The following is an 18056-nucleotide window of genomic DNA, read 5'->3' as shown; positions in this document are numbered from 1 at the left end:
TTTTACTATATATTGCATGCAATCAGCTTCGTGAATATCGGCCCAGTATTTTTTGCCTTGCTGCACATCGAGAATCGACTTATAAAAGCGATCTAAAACAATGAGCCAGCTTCCACAGCTACATCATGCACTAAAATACGAAGAAAATGATCTGTCTACCGCTGTTTTCTACTTTCATCAGAGATGTGCTGTTAAAAACATTTTACTTTCAAGTAAACTAAACCTAGCGCTCTACAAAAGTAAATACTTCACTTGGGAATTGAAAAAAATCAAGTTTATTGTTTAGGATAGGAGCAGTTGTGTTAGCTTTCGCACTTCGCGAAGATGACGGCCAATATTTGTGCGGATGTATTTGTTATCCCGACCAAGGCTGATGTTGGTTCACTTAGCAAGTAAGGCAAACGTCGCGCAAATTTTAGTACCCACTTGTAGAACAACTCCAGTTAGGTCGCAAATCTTTGGACAGGTCAAACGCATTGAGGTGGCGTTGGCCCAGCCCAAATACTGTAAATATTGCACCCGGAAGTGCAAGTGGTGAAGAATTTATCAAACGTTCCTTTTTTTCTGTGATAGATGCAACGGAATGACAAATGTAAGGCAAGGGTGTGTGTTGCGCTATTTATTTTTTTAGGAGAAATTAAAGAGTTTTGTTAGCTCCAGAACATTCGCAAGCGTGTGTACAGTTTGTAGATTTCTAATTTCTTTTATTGCACTGAAAAAAAAAGGCGGATATTGCTACTATGTGGTTAGTTTGAAACTTGTGATGGCGACGGCGGTACAGTGCGGTGGTGTAGCAGAGAAACCCTGGGCAAACACGTCCCTGTGCCCGGCGGAGCCCCGTTCAAGTTGCCGGAGAAGCGCGAGCTCCATGGGACAGGTTCCCCAACCTCCGTCTCAGGCCGCTCGGAACTTGTTTCGGCGACTGTCCGCCAGGGACAAGCGTCGCATGCCCGGAGCTACTTTGAACGACGGTACCTAGTGGGCTTTGTGCTTATGAAGCTTAGGACTTCGCCATGGTGATTTTAAGAGCTTCGACTGCTTATTTGGATCAAATTTGGACAAAGAAAAATTCGAGTGCAGTTGACCTTCAAAGACCCCCAGGGGGGTCAAAATTTATCCGGAGCCCTCCATTATGGCAAGCCTCGTGCATGGGTGTAGTTTTGCCGCGTTAAACCCCATGACCAATCAATCTTGGCAGTCTTAAGTCGCAACTTCCTTTCGACTGGCCTCCATTAGTGCCTTGGGTTAGCGCCAGACGGGAATTAACGCCACTTGCCTTCACAGCTGATGCCTGTGCTACATTTGGACCATAATGTTTCTGCTAATGGAAGTTCTTCGTTACGCGCGATTTAAGATGGTCCCTTCGTTTCTTTTCTCTTGGATTCACGTGATTTCATGCTCCATTTTTTTTTTTTCTTTTTGCCAAGATGCTGGGACATTTCATTATCAAATGCTGCCATTTCCTTAGGGGGCCTGCCTCTGGTAGGTGTGTTGTACACAGAAGTGCTTAAAGTTACCGCCATCTTATACTAAAGGTTGTAGCATAGTGGGATCCCAGTGAATGTGTACGTCGGAAACACTTTTTCCGAGTCGTATTATCTGGTGCGGGGTTGTGGGTGCATCTCTGTTTTGCCACTCCTTTATGAAATGCGCGTCGAGGGTAGTGCCACTCCTGTCAAGGGCACATTGTGCCCTTGATTGTGCACAGGGCTGCTAAGCCCTGTGCACGAGCAGTGCAGTCTTGAATGCAGCGTTCGTTGTAAGGTTGTGCTTTTTATTCCTTCCCCAATTTTCAGGAACACATGAACATTGAAAAGCTGCTTTGCATGAGTAGATCTTTAATCTCCATTGAGAAGTGTCAGTAATGAGTGAGTAGGCGTTGCGCTGCTGAGCACGAGGTCGCGGGTTCGATTCCCGGCCGCGGCGGCCGCTTTTCTGATGGAGGCAAAAAGCAAAAACGCCCGTGTGTGCGAGATTTCGACGCACGTTAAAGATCCCCAGGTGGTCAAAATTAATCACGGCGCGCCTCATCGCCTGCATTGCGTCGGCGCGTTAAACCCTACAATTAATCAATTAATTAATCAGTAATGAGTGAGTGCATTGAAGGGGAAGCTGTTACTTAGAAAAGATGTGGAACAGTAGTGCAGTGGAGCATGTGTGGGCTACTGCCGCTCATTCCTTCAGGTGTTGCTTCATTGGGGAACGTTTAAAGAAAAGTAAATCATCGCTGAATTTGTGGCTTCCAATTGGGTACGCCCCGTTTTAGTGGCCGTGGGCTTCCAAGCCCCGAGTTGCTCGTTTTAAATGCAGAACATTTCAGTAACTCACGATGTCACCCGCGTTGACGTCCGTAGTCGTAGTCCGCATCGCTCCCCCTACACTATATAAAAAAATAATACTTACCGGCGCCTGTTTTCGTTCCCTCGACCCTGCGGGCGGAACGCAATGTACATGGTGCTCTACCCACTGCGCCACAAAGCCGACACAGAATGGGAGGCTACGAACGCGCCTTATATCCTTGACTCATTCAAACTACGTCAAGAAGCTGCTGATACAACGCATTCACTACCACCAACTCCCCAAACACTAAACGTTAACGCAATACACCCACCCTGATGCGACGCATCTACTCGAGTCCCCCTCGCGGGGAGATGGGCCCAATTTTGTGATGCTGCTTCTGTGCTTGCACCTTCCCCCTCCCCCCTGCCAGGTTCTTCAGCCAGTGTGTGGAGGTGAAGGAGGAGCTGATTGCCAGGCTGGATGACCGAGGTACCGAACGTTTCCCTTCCTTTAAAGTTCCTTCTGACTCTAAAGCAGGCCCATTGTTGGGATTAGTACCGACAGCCCGTGCCAGAAGTCTTTGTTGCAGCCGTCCCTCCCAAACTGCTTGCAATGCTGGAAGGTTGCAAACCAGTGCTGCAGGTAATGTGAACAAATGAAGGAATAGCACAAGGTGGCCATGCTGGCTCGGGCTTTGACTGGCCCGGTCTTGTGCACATCTGTGAAGAACCCCATCCGATTATGCCTGCGTCCCGCAATTACTCCAGCCATTCACCCACAGCGTTACGGTGAACAGAAGCGGACTCTCACTCTGCTGACAGCTCGGGTTTGGTCTGTGGCTCACCATTTGGCGGAGGGGACGTGCGGGGTGACTGCCATAGCAGCGTGTTCCTTTGGGAACCTGTGTGTAGGATCGAGTGCTTTTCGTTTCATTAGAAAGCACAGGTGTTCAGTGTAAGGCACTCGCACTTGGCACAACTTTGAAGTTAACATTTTCCGGGGGGGGGGGGGGAACGGCTGTGCGCCATTGAGTGCCAGACTTGTTTGCCTACGTCACCGTGCACCGAACCGCCCCTGTGATGCCAGCATTGTTTGTCAGCGCCGTCCAGGGGTTTCCCCGGGAATCGAATCTGGGGGAGGCTGGATAAACTATACAAACTGTTTTTTTAGTCCACTAGTTAAATAATACAAGTCTACTAACCAAATGCTCAGCCCCGTGACACGTTTCCCTTTTTCTGTATATACACGTGTGAAGCGGTGTTTTCGATTTAATCTGGAGAAGAAAAAAAACTTGTTTTTTTAGGAATTGAGTTTTTAGCGAAAAAGGTCAGTATTCAGGTTTTCAATGTCTGACCATTTTTCAACGTACTATAAGGACATTTCCAAACATATTGCCAGGGCCAATGATGAGATTTAGGTTTTTGAAACAATGCTAAAGGAGTGCACAAATGGTGCAGCACTTATAAAGTGGGCACCCATTTGCGCTCGCAGTGGACGCTCACCTGACGTCCACTGCAGCCAAAGCTATGCGACCATATTTTCAGAGAAATTTGGTCCCTGGTTGGATGTAAGGTCCCTTAGGTTAAAGTAGACAAGTACATATTTTCTGTTTCTGTCTCATTGAGGAGGAGCTCGTTAAACCTCAGTGGTACCAGTGTCAAGGAACCATTTTGAATGCCCACTTCAAACACCAAAGTTTATTGAGCTGTAAAATTAGTTCCAAGCGTTGCATCATTAAACTGGTTCTCTTATTGCACTCACCAGGGTTCGTAGTGTTGGAAAATGGAAAGATTACAGTTTGATGACCAACACTGCTTTGCCCATTGTTCCTCCAAGAACGGGTAATTATCTCTAATTATCTTAGTAACCAATTGACTAACTCGAAAAATAATGGCATATTTGAAATCTGTTGAAAAAAGGCAGCAAGACTGGCAAGTTTCGCAGAGTTTGCTTAAAAATTAAAAGAAATTGTTTTAAGAGCCGTGTCCACTCTTAACACTGCCGTCTACTAGGCACAAAGCGAGGCTGAGTCCGATCCCTCGGCATCTGATAACTCCGAATATTGTACATTTCAGTATGTAGTACAAGAACTGCGTTCCTGGTTCAGAGTAGGTTCTAGAGCATGGTAGAACACGTAATATAGCGGATAAACAGATTAAACTGCATTGGCAGGGGGTTAGCACCGCCAGCTGTGCCAGCGCACTGCCGAACGGCCTTTGTGGCTATTCGAAATCTACTCCCAAACACATGTACCCTGTTCCACCCTTGGTATTCCACTCCACCTATCATTCTTTTTACAAGGCAATGCCACTATTTCTCTTAAAAGTGCGTTTTTAAGTGTTTCTGGGAAATTAAGATTTTAAAGCTTGTTCCGTATCGCGCGTATTCATTAGCACATTACCCTGGCCTTGTACATCGGCACATTTAGTTGCTTTTTTAAATAGTCTCTCTTACCCGCCACGGTGGCTCAGTGGCTAAGGCGTTGCGCTGCTGAGCACGAGGTCGCGGGTTCGATTCCCGGCCGCGGCGGCTGCTTTTCTGATGGAGGCGAAAAGCAAAAACACCCGTGTGTACGAGATTTCGGCGCACGTTAAAGATCCCCAGGTGGTCGAAATTAATCCGGAGCCCTCCACTACGGCGCGCCTCATCGCCTGCGTTGCGTCGGCGCGTTAAACCCCACAAATCAATCAATAAATCGTCTCTCTTGCACTTAACAGGCGACATTTTAGTTGCACCTCGCACTACATTTGCTTTACACCGATACTTTTCTCGGCGCCCTCTGTTGGCCCTGCGCCATCAGAGGACAGTGGTCGTCATCAGGAAGCACGGTTACTTGTTGCAGCGAACACTTGTGTCTGCATGTGGTGGTGTCCCCCGGAGGGAGGGTGGTTTGCTGCGGGAGGAGCAAGGCGGCCCAGACTGCCCCCTCCCTTCTTCTTCCCCCCGTGCAGAGTGGGACCTGTTGTGTCAGCTATGCGAGCAGCTGGAGCAGAAGCTGTCCAGGGCACGGGCGCTGCTGGGCCGGCTCCGGAAGTGCAGGTGGGCGCTGCTTCTGCTCTCGCACCATTGGCCGCTGGGAAGGAGTGGTTCTCGCGGAACCGGTTGCGGCCCTGGGATTGTTTTTCGTGTGCTGAGGCAACCACACACCGTTTTACATGAACGGCTGCTTCATTTTGACCCGGTTTCGATAATTCTCTCCTTGCAGCATGAACAAAGGGGGCGTGGGGCTAGCCATAGTGATGCTAGCCAGACCAAGGGGTGGCGTTCCCAGAGTTCCCAGATTTCATTCCGTCATGGGGTGCGACGAGCCCGGCATTTTCCTTGTGTACACAGCGCCATCTGCTGCGTACCCAGGAACACTCCTTTGTTTCCTTGACACAGCTGCTATGAGAGCTTTACTGTTTGCTTCAGAAGCCTATGGGAAGAATCGTCGGTTTTGGAACAAATGCACCGGCTCTACCGGCTTTGAGCCTCAGCAGTGCCACTTTGTTCACTGGGATACCGGATTTTGTTCCACCGTAAAGTGTCCTCTCCGCTCAATCCTGCACGTTACTTCCGTAAGTAAAAGTGGTTTGGTGCCTTTCAGGCTGGTTTAGGCCTGAGGCAGGGCATGTCATCGCGCGTATTTGACATTCTGCATTGCACTGGTAGTACACTGTTAGTACCCATCTTGGGACAGAGTGTCCCCGCAGTGCTTTGTGTTGTCATTTCAGTGCTGTTAGCTGTTCTAGTCAGCCTGCCAATTGAAGGGTCATTGGGACTTTCGCCTCTGGACGTGCCCCGTGAGTTCTGCATGGACAGGATTACTGCCAGGAGTGTGTCGAAGATTAAGGCCTTGCACGAATCAAAAGCGAGCCTTTCTTCCCTAAATCTGGGCGTAGGCGCGTGCGTTATTGGCCTTGTATGTGAAGAGGAGGCTGCAATAGAAGGCTGCTCGACAGTGCTGTCACCATTGTGAAAAATGTGCGGGTCATTTGAAGTAAAGCGGATAGCTTAGACAGGCGCGGGCGAGGAGTAATGTGGCTTTACTGTCGGGTGTCTTCCAGTCGGGGTCAACTCGTGCGCGAGGCACATCGTGCCTGCGTCTTTCCCTGCCGAGTTCATTGCTAGGGCTTGCTGTGTACAGGTCACCTCTGCAGGGGTTTCAATTTGAGCTGCAAGAAAATTTGGAAGAGGCGAAAGATTAGTTCTCTCTCTCTCTCTCTCTCTCTCTCTCTCTCTCTCTCTCTCTCTCTCTCTCTCTCTCTCTCTCTCTCTCTCTCTCTCTCTCTCTCTCTCTCTCTCTCTCTCTCTTTTGTGTTTCACAGGTCTCCGTGGCCGCCAGAAACTGGCCTGTAAATCTTTTCATTTTTGAACTGCTAATTCAACGCTCCATGTTTTTGTTGTGAAGCTCGAGCTGGGTTAGGAAACAGACTCATCTCGGCTTACTGTATGGAATGTCGCAAAGTGTGCCATCCAGTGGGCTGTTGTCTTAGCAGGGCTCCAGCTGATGTTGCACAGTTTGAAGCCAGCGTGTGCAGTGGGGAGTGGAATAGCAAACCAAAATTTGAATTTTTAGCTTGCACCATCATTGTACGGCAGAAGTTGCTGTTAAACAGAGTTGATGCCAGTGACAGCGAATGCAGCAAATTTGTTGGAACTCAAGATTGGGCTCCGTTTTTCTAAAATGTTCGGGCTTTTTCTAAAAACACTCCCAGCCTTAAAGGGACCCTGCAACACTTGCCATCGACTACTCAGAATGTATTTTGGGGTAAAGTCTATTGTCCTGGCGATCTCCTCCCTCAAGAATTATGAAAATCTGTTCACTATCACCGGAACTAGGCACGATGAGAAACCGTGCATAATTGTTCCCTCTCAACTCGACCGCGGACAACGGGACGAAAGCTGCGCGCTCTCTCCCGGAGAGGGGGGCAGCTTGCGCCGTTCTTTTCGGCGGCCTTCAATATATCACATACCGGAGAGTTCTCTCCTTTTCTCCGCAACGTAGAGGCGCCTATTTCCGGTCTGGTGACACAAAAAAGCAGGCATGGCTGCCTGCTCGCAAGCGCGCGCTCGGGCAGGTATGCGTTTTTGAAGCAATAACCGTTTGTTGTCGAGTGGTCTAGTTGAAAGGGTGTATTGCGTTCGTCACTCAAACTCCGTGCGCACTCAAAACACAAAACAAACACCAAAACTATGTGTACAGGCTCAGGCATAGAAGAGGTTGGTACACAGTGTCGACGACAGTGGATCGTCACAGCAAATGCGAGAAATGAGCTGCAAAGTTAATCAGCGACAGCCAATGGGACAGCCATGGCCCAAATGATGTCGTTTGGGCCGTGCCAGGGGTGCATAATGAGGAGAATTGAAGAGAGCACGGTTGGTTCTTCCATGCCTTTCACAGCGATTTGTGCGCTCACTGCTTCACTTGCGCACGTAATGTTTGGCTAAGGTATCCTGGCAGTGTACCGTAATTACCCGATTCTAACGCGCACTTTTTTTCCGGAAAAATAGGTGGAAAAATCGCATGCGCGTTAGAATCGGATACGAAACCAAAACTGCCGAAACAACGGAAATTTCGTATGGCCCATCGCCATCTCAACATGGTGCCAAAGCTTTTAGCAACAATTTTTTGGACGCAGGAAGCATAGGCGCCCAGGCTTTTCTATCGGCGTTCACACAAATCGTCAAATCGTTCCACTTGCGCACTTGATAACAGCAATGGCAGCAGCGGCTCTCGCGCGTTCAAAACGAGTGGTCGGCTGAAGCGTGCGCCTCCGGAGAAGTTCGCAGGATGGGCGTGCGAGGCGTGGGCCACGTTCCCATCAGTCATGGTTGAACGTTCGTTATGAAGTGTGGCATCGCGAACGCGCTTGACGGCACCAAGGACGAGATGTTGTGGTCAGCGGAGAGCTACGAGGAGGGAGATGGGTGAGATTACTTCGAGAAATAAATCGCCCGTCTATCTCGCATTCGTTTTTCTTGCTCACAAAGTTCCGTGCGCGTTACAATCGGAAGTGCAAGTTTTTTCGGTCTTTTTGCCAGGAAAATAGTGTGCGCGTTTGAATCGGGGGCGCGTTAGAATCGGGTAATTACGGTAATCTAAATGTCGCGCAGGTTTACTTGCACTGCACAAAAAGTGTTGCAGGGTCCCTTTGATGTGGAAGAGTGGTGTACAGAGGACGTGTTTGAAGGAGAGCGTGTGGGGAACCTATGCAGGCAGTTGGCCATTGGAATGCCTTCAGGGGCCGGCTGCGTTGATGATGCAAGACTGTCGACCTTCCTTGCAGGACCTCTGCGGATGCATTCCTGGAGGAGCTGGAAGGGCAGCTGGCCGCAGCCGTGGCCAGCCTGGAAGCCGACCAGCCGGAAAACAGTGCTGAGGAGTAGGAAGAGGAGGGCTCTGTGCAGGCCAGCTCAGAATCCCAGGTGCCGTTCACTTCTTACCGCCTTGCGTTATTGCTAGTGGCTGTGGCCGCAGAGTGCCTAGGTAAGCCGTGGCATACCGGGTAGTATTGAAGGTGCATCGAAAAATGAAAATGCAAAAATTGCAATGGTGGCATCCAGAAATTGGCATCCACGATCACTTTGTTATAACTGCTATTTCGCTATAAGTGGGTTCTTTATAAGTGGGCTGCACTGTATAAGGAAAAGTGAGGGACCTAAAACTGAACATTGTGGCACACCCGAAGTCGCAGGAAGATTTGGAGAGTTAAATCTATTAACATGAACAAATTGGAAATGATTACAGTGTAGACCGCTTATAACGTATGTCGCGGGAGCTGCAAAATCCGCACTATAAGCGGTACCGCACTATAACCAAAGCGTGCGCGAATTCAACCAAATCGCCCCCTACCTCTCAAGTCATCCTAAATTTTTTATCACCCAAACGCACAGCACCTAAAAACGAAGGCAGGGTCTTTATTTCGTATTATTTTTAACATCAGTCGCTGCTGCGGCGTCTCGCAGTGCGAAAGCGCGGTCTTACAAACGGCGAGTGCGGCTTTAACTTCCGTTGTGTTTGTGTTTTGAAAGACCATGGCTGCGTTTTTTGCGTCTATGAAGATGCCGCAGGACATGATAAGAAAGGCCAGCGGGATTTTTTTTTTACCACACCTTGTGTTCACGATGCCGAAGGCGGCTGCTTATCAGCGCAACGTACTGGTGGTGGAAACCTTCGCGCGGCTCGCTTGTTCGGAAAGAGTGGTGGCTTATCTGCACAATGTTCTAAGGCGTGAACCGCATGGAGCGATTTCTCGCGAAAACGTGCAGCGCACGCCGCAGGCGCGGCGACGCCGGCGCGGATACAACTGCCGTAATGTGTGCGGCGCAGTAAGAGGCGGCAACATGGCGTCCGCACTGGCCGTGAAGCGGTGCAGGCAGCTCCAGCGACAACTTCTAAGCGCTCGCTGAAATGCTGCACGAGGCGCAAGCGAAGATGCTCATGCAAGAAAAGAGCTGATAATGTGACCGCAAAGTAGAATATAAACTGCCATCCACGCTGCTTGTGAAAGCGCCCATCAAAGAATACCGCGGTGGTAGGCCTAAACCAAAGTCCCTTCATCTGATCGAGGGACTTTAGCCTAAACACCTCTGGCGCAGCTAGCCGGCTCGGGGCGCTTCGAATCTCCCACCATTAGGTGCGCGTCTTTCCATTGGTGCAAGTCGTCAGGCTCCTCCCACTGCCACGCGAAGAAGCCACCGCGAGCGCGGAATCGTAGCCGCAAGCATGAAAAAAACGCACGCGCAACGCCGATGTGCACAATTCGTGTGCGAAAACGGGCCATGCGGTTCACGATTAATAGAAACAACTTGCCATGCGCGGACGGGGAGTCTGTCGCTATCTTCCGAGGTGCATCAAGCAAGGTCAGCTGTGGTTATCACGTACGCGCGAACTAAAAAGGTGCCTATTTTTTTCTTGTGTCGAAGTTGGAGAGCAAGGGGTGCGCGCTGCGTCAGATGGCCAATTTCATCATTTCTTTTTTTCTTTTGCTACCCTAAAACGATGCCCCAGCTGCGCCGGTCGATCAGCAGACCCGCCGAAAAACCGCACTATAAACGGTACTGTGGTTCGGCCAACCGCATCTTAAAGGGACACTGAAGTGAATTTGTCAAGCTCCCATTTTTGCTTGCACTGTGTAGACTGGCTCAAATTAGCACACTTTTCATCGTTTATCCGGTTGACTACCGTAAAAGTCCGAGCAAGCGCCCCCCCTCAGCAAGGCGGAATCACTGGCAAAGTGAAGGGGGGGCGCTATCCCGGAACGGCACCGAAATTCAAGATGGCGGCGACAATTGTTTTTACCAAAAAAAACGCAGTGCGCGTGGTTTTAAACTTTCATTAGGAAGATGAACTTTATTACGCCGAAGATGTTACTGTTAGATACTTTGGAAACCATTGAAAAACTTAGCAGCAAAAAAAAAAAAAGTTCGCAGCACTCTGCTGCCTCAGTCTTCGGGTGCCACGGCTTGATCTTACTGCTGTTCGTCACTTTCGAAATCATCGAAAGGCTCCTCAGAGTCTGTAGCAAAAAACAGTTCGGCGCACTCGTCTTCCAGTCCGCCCCGGTCTTCTGGCACCACGGCTCCAACATCTGCCAGCCCGCCGTGCAGGTCGCCGTCCTCGGAGCCATCGATTGCGTATGCAATGCCGCACCCCTTGAAGCAGCGCGCCACAAGGACCTGCTGCCGCGACGGCTTCTTAAAGTTGCCTTTTGACGCCATTTCGCAATCGCCGGAAGTTCGCGGAAGTCCGTAAGGCACTTAATGCCTCCGCACATTCCTCGGGCGTCCTCTGGCTCTCGTTCATGGCGTGGCACATTGCAACGCCGAACCGCTGCTTCTAAACCTGCTTATGTATTGGCTGGAAGCTGCAAAGTTACTTAACTGCATGCTGTTTTCTATTTTCAGCCTCTTCAGACAGCAGCCGGTTGCTAACGGCGCGTCCCGCGCTTCTTTCGCGCTCTAAGAACTCGAACAGCGTAACGTCCACGTACTCGCTGAACACTGGGGCGCCGTTGCTTAGCTTCCGTCGAAGTTTTGCTTTTCCGAAGTTTTGTTGCAGGAGATTGTCGAAATTCTTCACCTATTCATGTATGCGCTTTCGGTCGAGCTTGAACTGTCGGGAGGTCTGGTGCACGTTTTTTCCGTGCTCTCGGTGCCATCGGATCACCTCGATTTTCTTTGTTTTGGTGGTGGTAGGTCATGCATTCCTACACAGTTGCAAAGAAACAAATGGCGTGTAGCGTTCGGTTGAAGCAGATTGGATTGGATTCTTAGACTGGCTTCAGCAAGCCAGTGTTGCCTGCACGTGGTGCGTGATAACTGCGTGGAGGGAGGGGGGGCGCTTTCCCGGAATGGCGCGGAAATTTGAAATTAGCACTGAAGTGGTGGGGGGGGCGCTTGCACGGGTGGGGGCGCTTGCTCGGAATTTCACGGTAATCGGTAATTATTTTACAAAGCGCGAAAGAAGAAAAACTACCATGTGCGGTTTGCGGCGGCCGCACCAACTAAGCTGTGACGTTGGGAGGAGGGGGCACCGTGATTGGACGATGCCTAAGGTTAGCAATCAAACAAGTTTCGGTTTCGGTTCTGTAAAACAACATGTTTGACATATGATGGCATCGTTGGATGAGCATTCTCAATATCACAGTAATCGTAGTACCGCGCTTCTGCCATGTTGTCGACTGTAAAATGCACAAGATAAGCCTCCCAGGACGGCTTGGAATCGTAGCATTCATTAGCTGAGCCCTACACAGTGCATGAACGCCCTCCGCGTCCCCGCAGACGCTCAAACGCATGCGCTTTTCCCCCATATTTGGAGCTTGCCTCAGTCATGCCTGTATCGGAAAAAGCGTGTTCGCACCAGTACAAGGGTCTGTTGATTCTGGCCTGGGCCCACTGCCTGCATGCATTCGGTGCATATGGCAACAGCACGCCAACGAGAACTCGCTAGCGCGCCGGTGCCAGCCTGCGCGAGTTCTGTGGACTAGTTCGTGGAGCAATGAACATTGCGGCCCAAAAAAAAAGGTGAACCCAGTACAGAAAACATCGGCGAAAAATGAAAAAGTGAACTTATAAAAAAAAAAGCACGTACCCGCGGGGATTCGAACTTGTGACTGGAAAAACAATTTGGGTGACATACCTAGTACATCAGACCACTAGGCTACGGGCGGGCGATGCCGATGATGGAAAAATAAGCTATATAATGTATAACCAGTTTACACTTTTATTTAGTTTTAGTATTTCAAGCAGCTTAGGTGACTATTTGTTGTATTGCACTCGTGCAGTAAGCGTCCCCCGAGTTTCCACAATAGCTCACGTCTAGCAATTGCATTTCGTAGACGGAAAAGTGTTCACAGATGCGTAGTCGTGCTGCTGACCGCTGTGCTTGTTCGCCCAGCGCAAAAAAGTGCTTCCCGCACCCTAGTTTTACGCTGTACGATAAAAATATCAGTTGATTTTATTTCCTTAGTACCTATATTGACTTCGCTGACTCTTCTCCCCCTTCAAGAGGCCTTATATTTTCCTACTGGCGTACCAGTCAGCGAAGCGTCGCATGTGCGCTTGTGCAGCGCTTGTGTGAAGTGACCTTGACTTGGAGCTAGATACAGTGTACAAACTAACGCAGTAAAGAAAGGCACATTCTTCCATTCCCAAACGTGTTGTGGCTTAGTTTCAACTGATTTCAACTTAGTTTCAACCCGTCGGCGGCCGGCGGACTAAACGCTGGACCGACTGACTCGGTCGCGAAAGGTCGGCGAGCCGTGCAGTAGCGCAGCCAATTGCCAGCTCCTCTCCTGCTAAAGTCACACGAAAACGCCACAGAAAATGGGCGAGCGTAAAGAGAGGAGGACAGCATTTTCGAATTGATTTTTCTACTAAATAAATTCGCGTAAACGCGCTCAGAGTGGTCGAAACAGGGCCTAGGGACTCCGGACTACAATTTGCGCTCTTAATCCCGCATTGTTTACAAATCACTTCAGTGTCCCTTTAAGCGGTATGCTTATGCATTGAGTTCTATGGGTTCTACACTGTAGTTACAAAGCATTCGGTCCACTTAAAAACTTGTCATGCAACTTGTCGTGCGTCACGAACAGGCTGGAAAGTTGCCTCTGGTGGTTGAGAGAAAGCAGCAATGTTGGTATCGGAGGAAGTGTCGATTGCGCATCAAATGCCAGGAAAGCTGTCGCAGGGTTCCATCTTTCGTGTGCGTGCATCTTCAGACTTTGTTCTTGCAAACGCAGTCAGGGCGGTATTTCCAAAATTCCCCTCCTTGCGTGGGGACGAAAACTGAATTCCTTTGGCTTTGAGAAAATTTGCGCTGTTGTTGCACTGTGCACTGCGTATTCTGTGGGCCGGACCGCAGAATGGTGTTCAGCTTTATTCTGTGGACCAGACCACAGGGTGGTGTTTGGCTTTTAACTTCTGTCAACAGAGTATCGCTCACCGGCTTCTGTGGTGTTAGGCATAGAGTCTCGGGTTTTGATGCCAAGGGTCCGCGTTTAAGGTCCTGCAGTTCCACAGTTTATTTCTTTCAAGTAAATTTTTTACTTTAAGTCGTTCCTTGAGGTCAACTCCATGCATTCTTTTTGTAACTGAGGGTAACCTGGTATCTTTTAGGTTGGTCAAGACGAACAAGGCTTGACTGTGCCGTGGTACGGTCCACAGAGTAAAGCTGAACGTGGCAATGTGGTCTGGGCCACAATAGGCACTGCTTTCACCGAAGGCATGCCAGCTACCACCACCATCATCATCATCATCGGAAATTTTTAACTGCCATTGCAGGTCGGGCAACTGGTCGTTTCTTCAGCAGCCGCCGCCGCTGATCCGGCCGACGGCGGCCGAAGTTGCAGCCTCCACCGATGCAGTGTGTCAGATTTTGTGGCTGTTTTCCTAATTATGGTTGCGATGATGGCAGTTGCTTTGTTGTTATGGTAATTAATCCTGGTGTCACTTTTGTACATTGTTTCTCTCCCCCTTTAAGAGTATTTCAGGCCATTTTTTTGTGATAATCTCCAGTTATGAATTTTCTCTGGCTTGCTTCCCTAGACTCAGCTGTGGACATTTTTCCCAGAGTTTCTTGCCCATTGAGTCATTATTCCCGATGCTTAACTAGCGTCACCCAATCTTTTTTGTTCTGCTAGCTCGCTGTGCGGCCACATAACGGCACTGGTTTCGAAATTTCAGCCAGTGATGTCATTGTATTTTTTCTCTCTTCTTTTCATTGTAGGTATTAGTTGCTGTAACGCTCACATTCTGCATGTTTGGTGGGCTCAAAACAATGCTCTCCAGCACTGAGAACCAGAAATTGAGGCATTACTGCTGTATCTGGCCAAGCTGTAGGATTATTTCCCATTGGAGTGCATGCTGTAGTGCTGAGCACCTGTCAAAGTTACAAGTACCGTATGTTTAGTACTCTGTTTGTTTTCAGAATTAAAGTGTACCGTAATTACCCGATTCTAACGCGCACCTTTTTTCCGGAAAATAGGCCGAAAAATCGCATGCGCGTGAGAATCGGATACGAAACCGAAACTGCCGAAACAGCGGAAATTTCGTCCCACCCATCGCCATCGCCATCTCAAGGTGGTGCCAAAGCCTTTAGCAACATGGAGGAAGACTTCCTCCATGCTTAGCAAGAATTTTTCGAATGCAGGAAGCATAAGCGCCTAGGCTTTCCTATCGGTGTTCACACAAATCGTCAAATCGTTCCACTTGCGCACTTGATAACAGGAATGGCAGCAGCGGCTCTCACGCGTTCAAAACAAGCGGTCGGCTGAAGCGTGCGGCTCTGGGGAAGCTTGCGGGATGGGCGTGCGATGCGTGGGCCACGATCCCATCGACCATGGTTGAATGTTCGTTCAGAAGTGTGGCATCACGAACGCTCTTGGCGGCACCGAGGACGAGATGTTGTGGTCAGCGGAAAGCGACGAGGTGTGAGATGAGTGAGATTATTTCAGGAAATAAATCGCCCATTTCTCCCGCATTCGTTTGTCGGGGTCATAAAGTTCCGTGCGCGTTACAATCGAAGGTGCAAGTTTTTTTTGTTTTTTTTGCAAGGAAAATCGGGTGCGTGTTAGAATCGGGGGCACGTTAGAATCGGGTAAGTACGGTAGTACCATGCTCCTTTCCTATCTCGAGGCCAATTAGGCAGTCGGGTGCAATTTTGAGCAATACAGGTCTGCAATGTTTACAGAACAATGCTCCGCTCAGGTAGTCTCCACATATTTTCGCCTATTCATTACATCTCATAGCAGATGCAGGAGCCGATCTACAGTAACATATGCTTGTGTGGAAGTTTCCGTTCTTTGTTTGTACTAATTGGTGGTATTGAAATGGTGGGCTGGCTGTTTCTCAGCGCCTTACGAAGTTTCCCTTTAAGGTTGTCGCTTATCGACCTCGGCTTTGCCTCTGCTCTCGCATTGAACACTGGTGGTATGATTGACGGCTGCCGTTGTCACGGCCTCTTTTCCCTCGTTATTTTCCCTGTGTCAAACGGGGATGTGGCGGGATGCAAAGATGTGTGCCTCATTCGCCTTCACCGACTGACTTCAGAGGGATGCAAGATTTTCTCTTGGCGTGTGCGCAGTAGGTGTGCGTCTTCTTTGGTGCGTCGTCGTGATGTTACTTCTCCGCCTCACTCTTTCTATCCAGTTGCCTTGGCTGAGCGGGTCTTAACAAAACACACAGTTGCTCAAAACGCCCACCAGGGTAGGTGAAGTTCCTCACGATGGTGAGGTAGAGGCGACGGCTCTACCATAGAAGTTGCCCTACTTGTAGAGCGTACAAGTGGGCGATATCACGTGGGTCGCTGAATAATTTCTCGTGTGTGGGAACTTGTGGCGATGAACAGCGTGTTGCTCTTGAATGAGAATTAGTGCGTGTGCCTGATTGTGGAGGATCGTTGCTTGAGAAAAAGTTCATTGTTGTTTTCAGCGAAAGCTTAGATGAAATGCTTTCTATTGAAGTGCATGGGAACAGTGTGGCATTTCGAAGTTCAATTTACGAGCACTTCTTTTTCTTTGCTGGTTGTTTCGTCACTTTGTTTTTCACTGCGGTGGTTACAAATCCTATGTGTTCAAAGTATTCGAGCCTATAATCGCACCGATAGAAGCCCAGCAACATAATTTGTGAAACCTTCATTGTGATTGTTTCTCAAGAGATCACCTCCAGAGAGGCCAGCAAGTAATCTCTCCTCTTAACAAGGCCTAATTTCGTTGTGTACGTGTGTTCTTATCAAAGCGCGCCCTTATTTTCACCAACGCATTGTTCTTTCGTTATACTATGCATATATTCATAGTCATCTTTCGTACTGCATTTCATCATGGGGCAATACATATGCTACCCATATCGAACCTCTTCAAATCCTTCAAAATCAGGCTCTCCGAATCATTACATTTGCTCCTTATCAGTCTCATTCCATGCCTCTCTACATTAACCTAGGCGTGCTTCCGGTAAACGACTTATTTATTTTAAATCTGGCTTCATTGATGTATCGCCTTGTCCATAATCACATATCCATTGATGGATTGCCCCGGGAGCACCTCATTAACACAAACAACACCCGATTCTCTGCCCGAAACAATTTCTTGACACCAAAAGTGCGTACGAACTATGGCAAACAGACCGCAAAATTTGCTGGTGTGTCGACCTGGAACAATATACCTGAAGAAAGTAAGTCAAGTTATGCATTACATTCTTTTCGTAAATTATTTAAATTATATCTTCTTAGAGAACTATATATCTAGTAAACTAAGTTTTTTTGCTTTTTATAATTGATTTTCCAGAATATTTGTGTGCTAATTCTCAATGAAGCGTTATTGCATGGTTCCTGTTCGATATATTGTTTTTTGCTTGTCTTAATTATATTTTAGGATGTTCTAAAACCTGTTCAATGCTTGCTGCGTTTTGTTCTATTAAAATTACGTTATGTAACGAGGTCCCCCTGACAGTTCTCAACTTCGGGACCTCCTCTGTCATTGTACTCGCTTATGTTACTTGCTTATGTTATGTTATGCAAAAGTTGTGAATGTTGGTTGTCGTATTAAGAGGCCAGAAGCAAGCTTTGTCAGGCTTGTTGAAGAGAGTAAGGATTGTGTATCAGTGTAACAGGAAACAGTGTGTATCAGTTAACAGGAAAAGAACTAAATTTTTCACAAAAACTCACAAGTTGTTCTAGCTATGCTCTTTTGGTGTGTAGGACTACTGCCTTGTCCCATGTGTTAACTATTACTTGAAAAATGATGATTTTGTCTTTGTGTGAGCTGTGAGGGAATGAGTGTTCTCTAAGCTAGGTTTGTACTTTGTGGCCTGCAAAATCGGACCCGTCGTTTTCGCATGTGTGGGCGTGTTCTCACCGGGAGTCTCTAATCTCAACTGCCATCGCCCTTAGGAGTTTATTATAGCTGTCAGTGTGAGTCGCTCTATCAGCAGGGGTGAGACAGCTGCGCACATTGCGCCTTTTTGATACAATTCCATTTTCCTGCGCCAAGCTGCTCCAAAAGCATGAAAATTGCGAAAATTGCGCCAAACTGCTCCAAAAGAGCCTGAAAAGCACGGATTTTGATGCTTATGTCAGTTCCGTTGGGGACGAAAGCCTCCCGCATCCCAGTGACCGCTTTTATTGGCGGTCAATTGCAAACACAGAAATGACAAAAATAGAAAGACTGAAGAAATGAAGCAAACGATAGCTTCTAAAACACGATTGGCTTCCTGTCCGGGTTCGCTGAAACGGCCTTCCCGATTAGGCATCGCTGTGGCTACAAACATGGCCGCCGCCTGATCTGCCTGCTACTGCC

The 18056-nt window shown here is 48.6% G+C and overlaps 1 protein-coding gene across 1 annotated transcript in view; it reads left to right on the top strand.

The window, feature by feature from the left end:
- LOC144164364 (uncharacterized) overlaps positions 1-17680 on the top strand; it is a 40594-nt gene extending 22914 nt beyond the window's left edge. The window contains exons 10-13 of the mRNA XM_077694874.1: positions 2711-2769; positions 5232-5319; positions 8550-8688; positions 14047-17680. Of these exons, the coding sequence (XP_077551000.1) occupies positions 2711-2769; positions 5232-5319; positions 8550-8649 (247 nt within the window). The 3' untranslated portion in view covers positions 8650-8688; positions 14047-17680. The remainder of the gene's footprint in view (positions 1-2710; positions 2770-5231; positions 5320-8549; positions 8689-14046) is intronic.
- Positions 17681-18056: the final 376 nt, after the last annotated feature.

Source organism: Haemaphysalis longicornis, unplaced genomic scaffold, assembly GCF_048455015.1.
Source record: "Haemaphysalis longicornis isolate Haplotype H1 unplaced genomic scaffold, Haemaphysalis longicornis Haplotype H1 scaffold_13, whole genome shotgun sequence".
NCBI classification, from domain to species: Eukaryota; Metazoa; Arthropoda; class Arachnida; order Ixodida; family Ixodidae; genus Haemaphysalis; species Haemaphysalis longicornis.
Note: the sequence above shows the minus strand (reverse complement) of the source record. Positions and strands in the feature narration are given on the sequence as shown.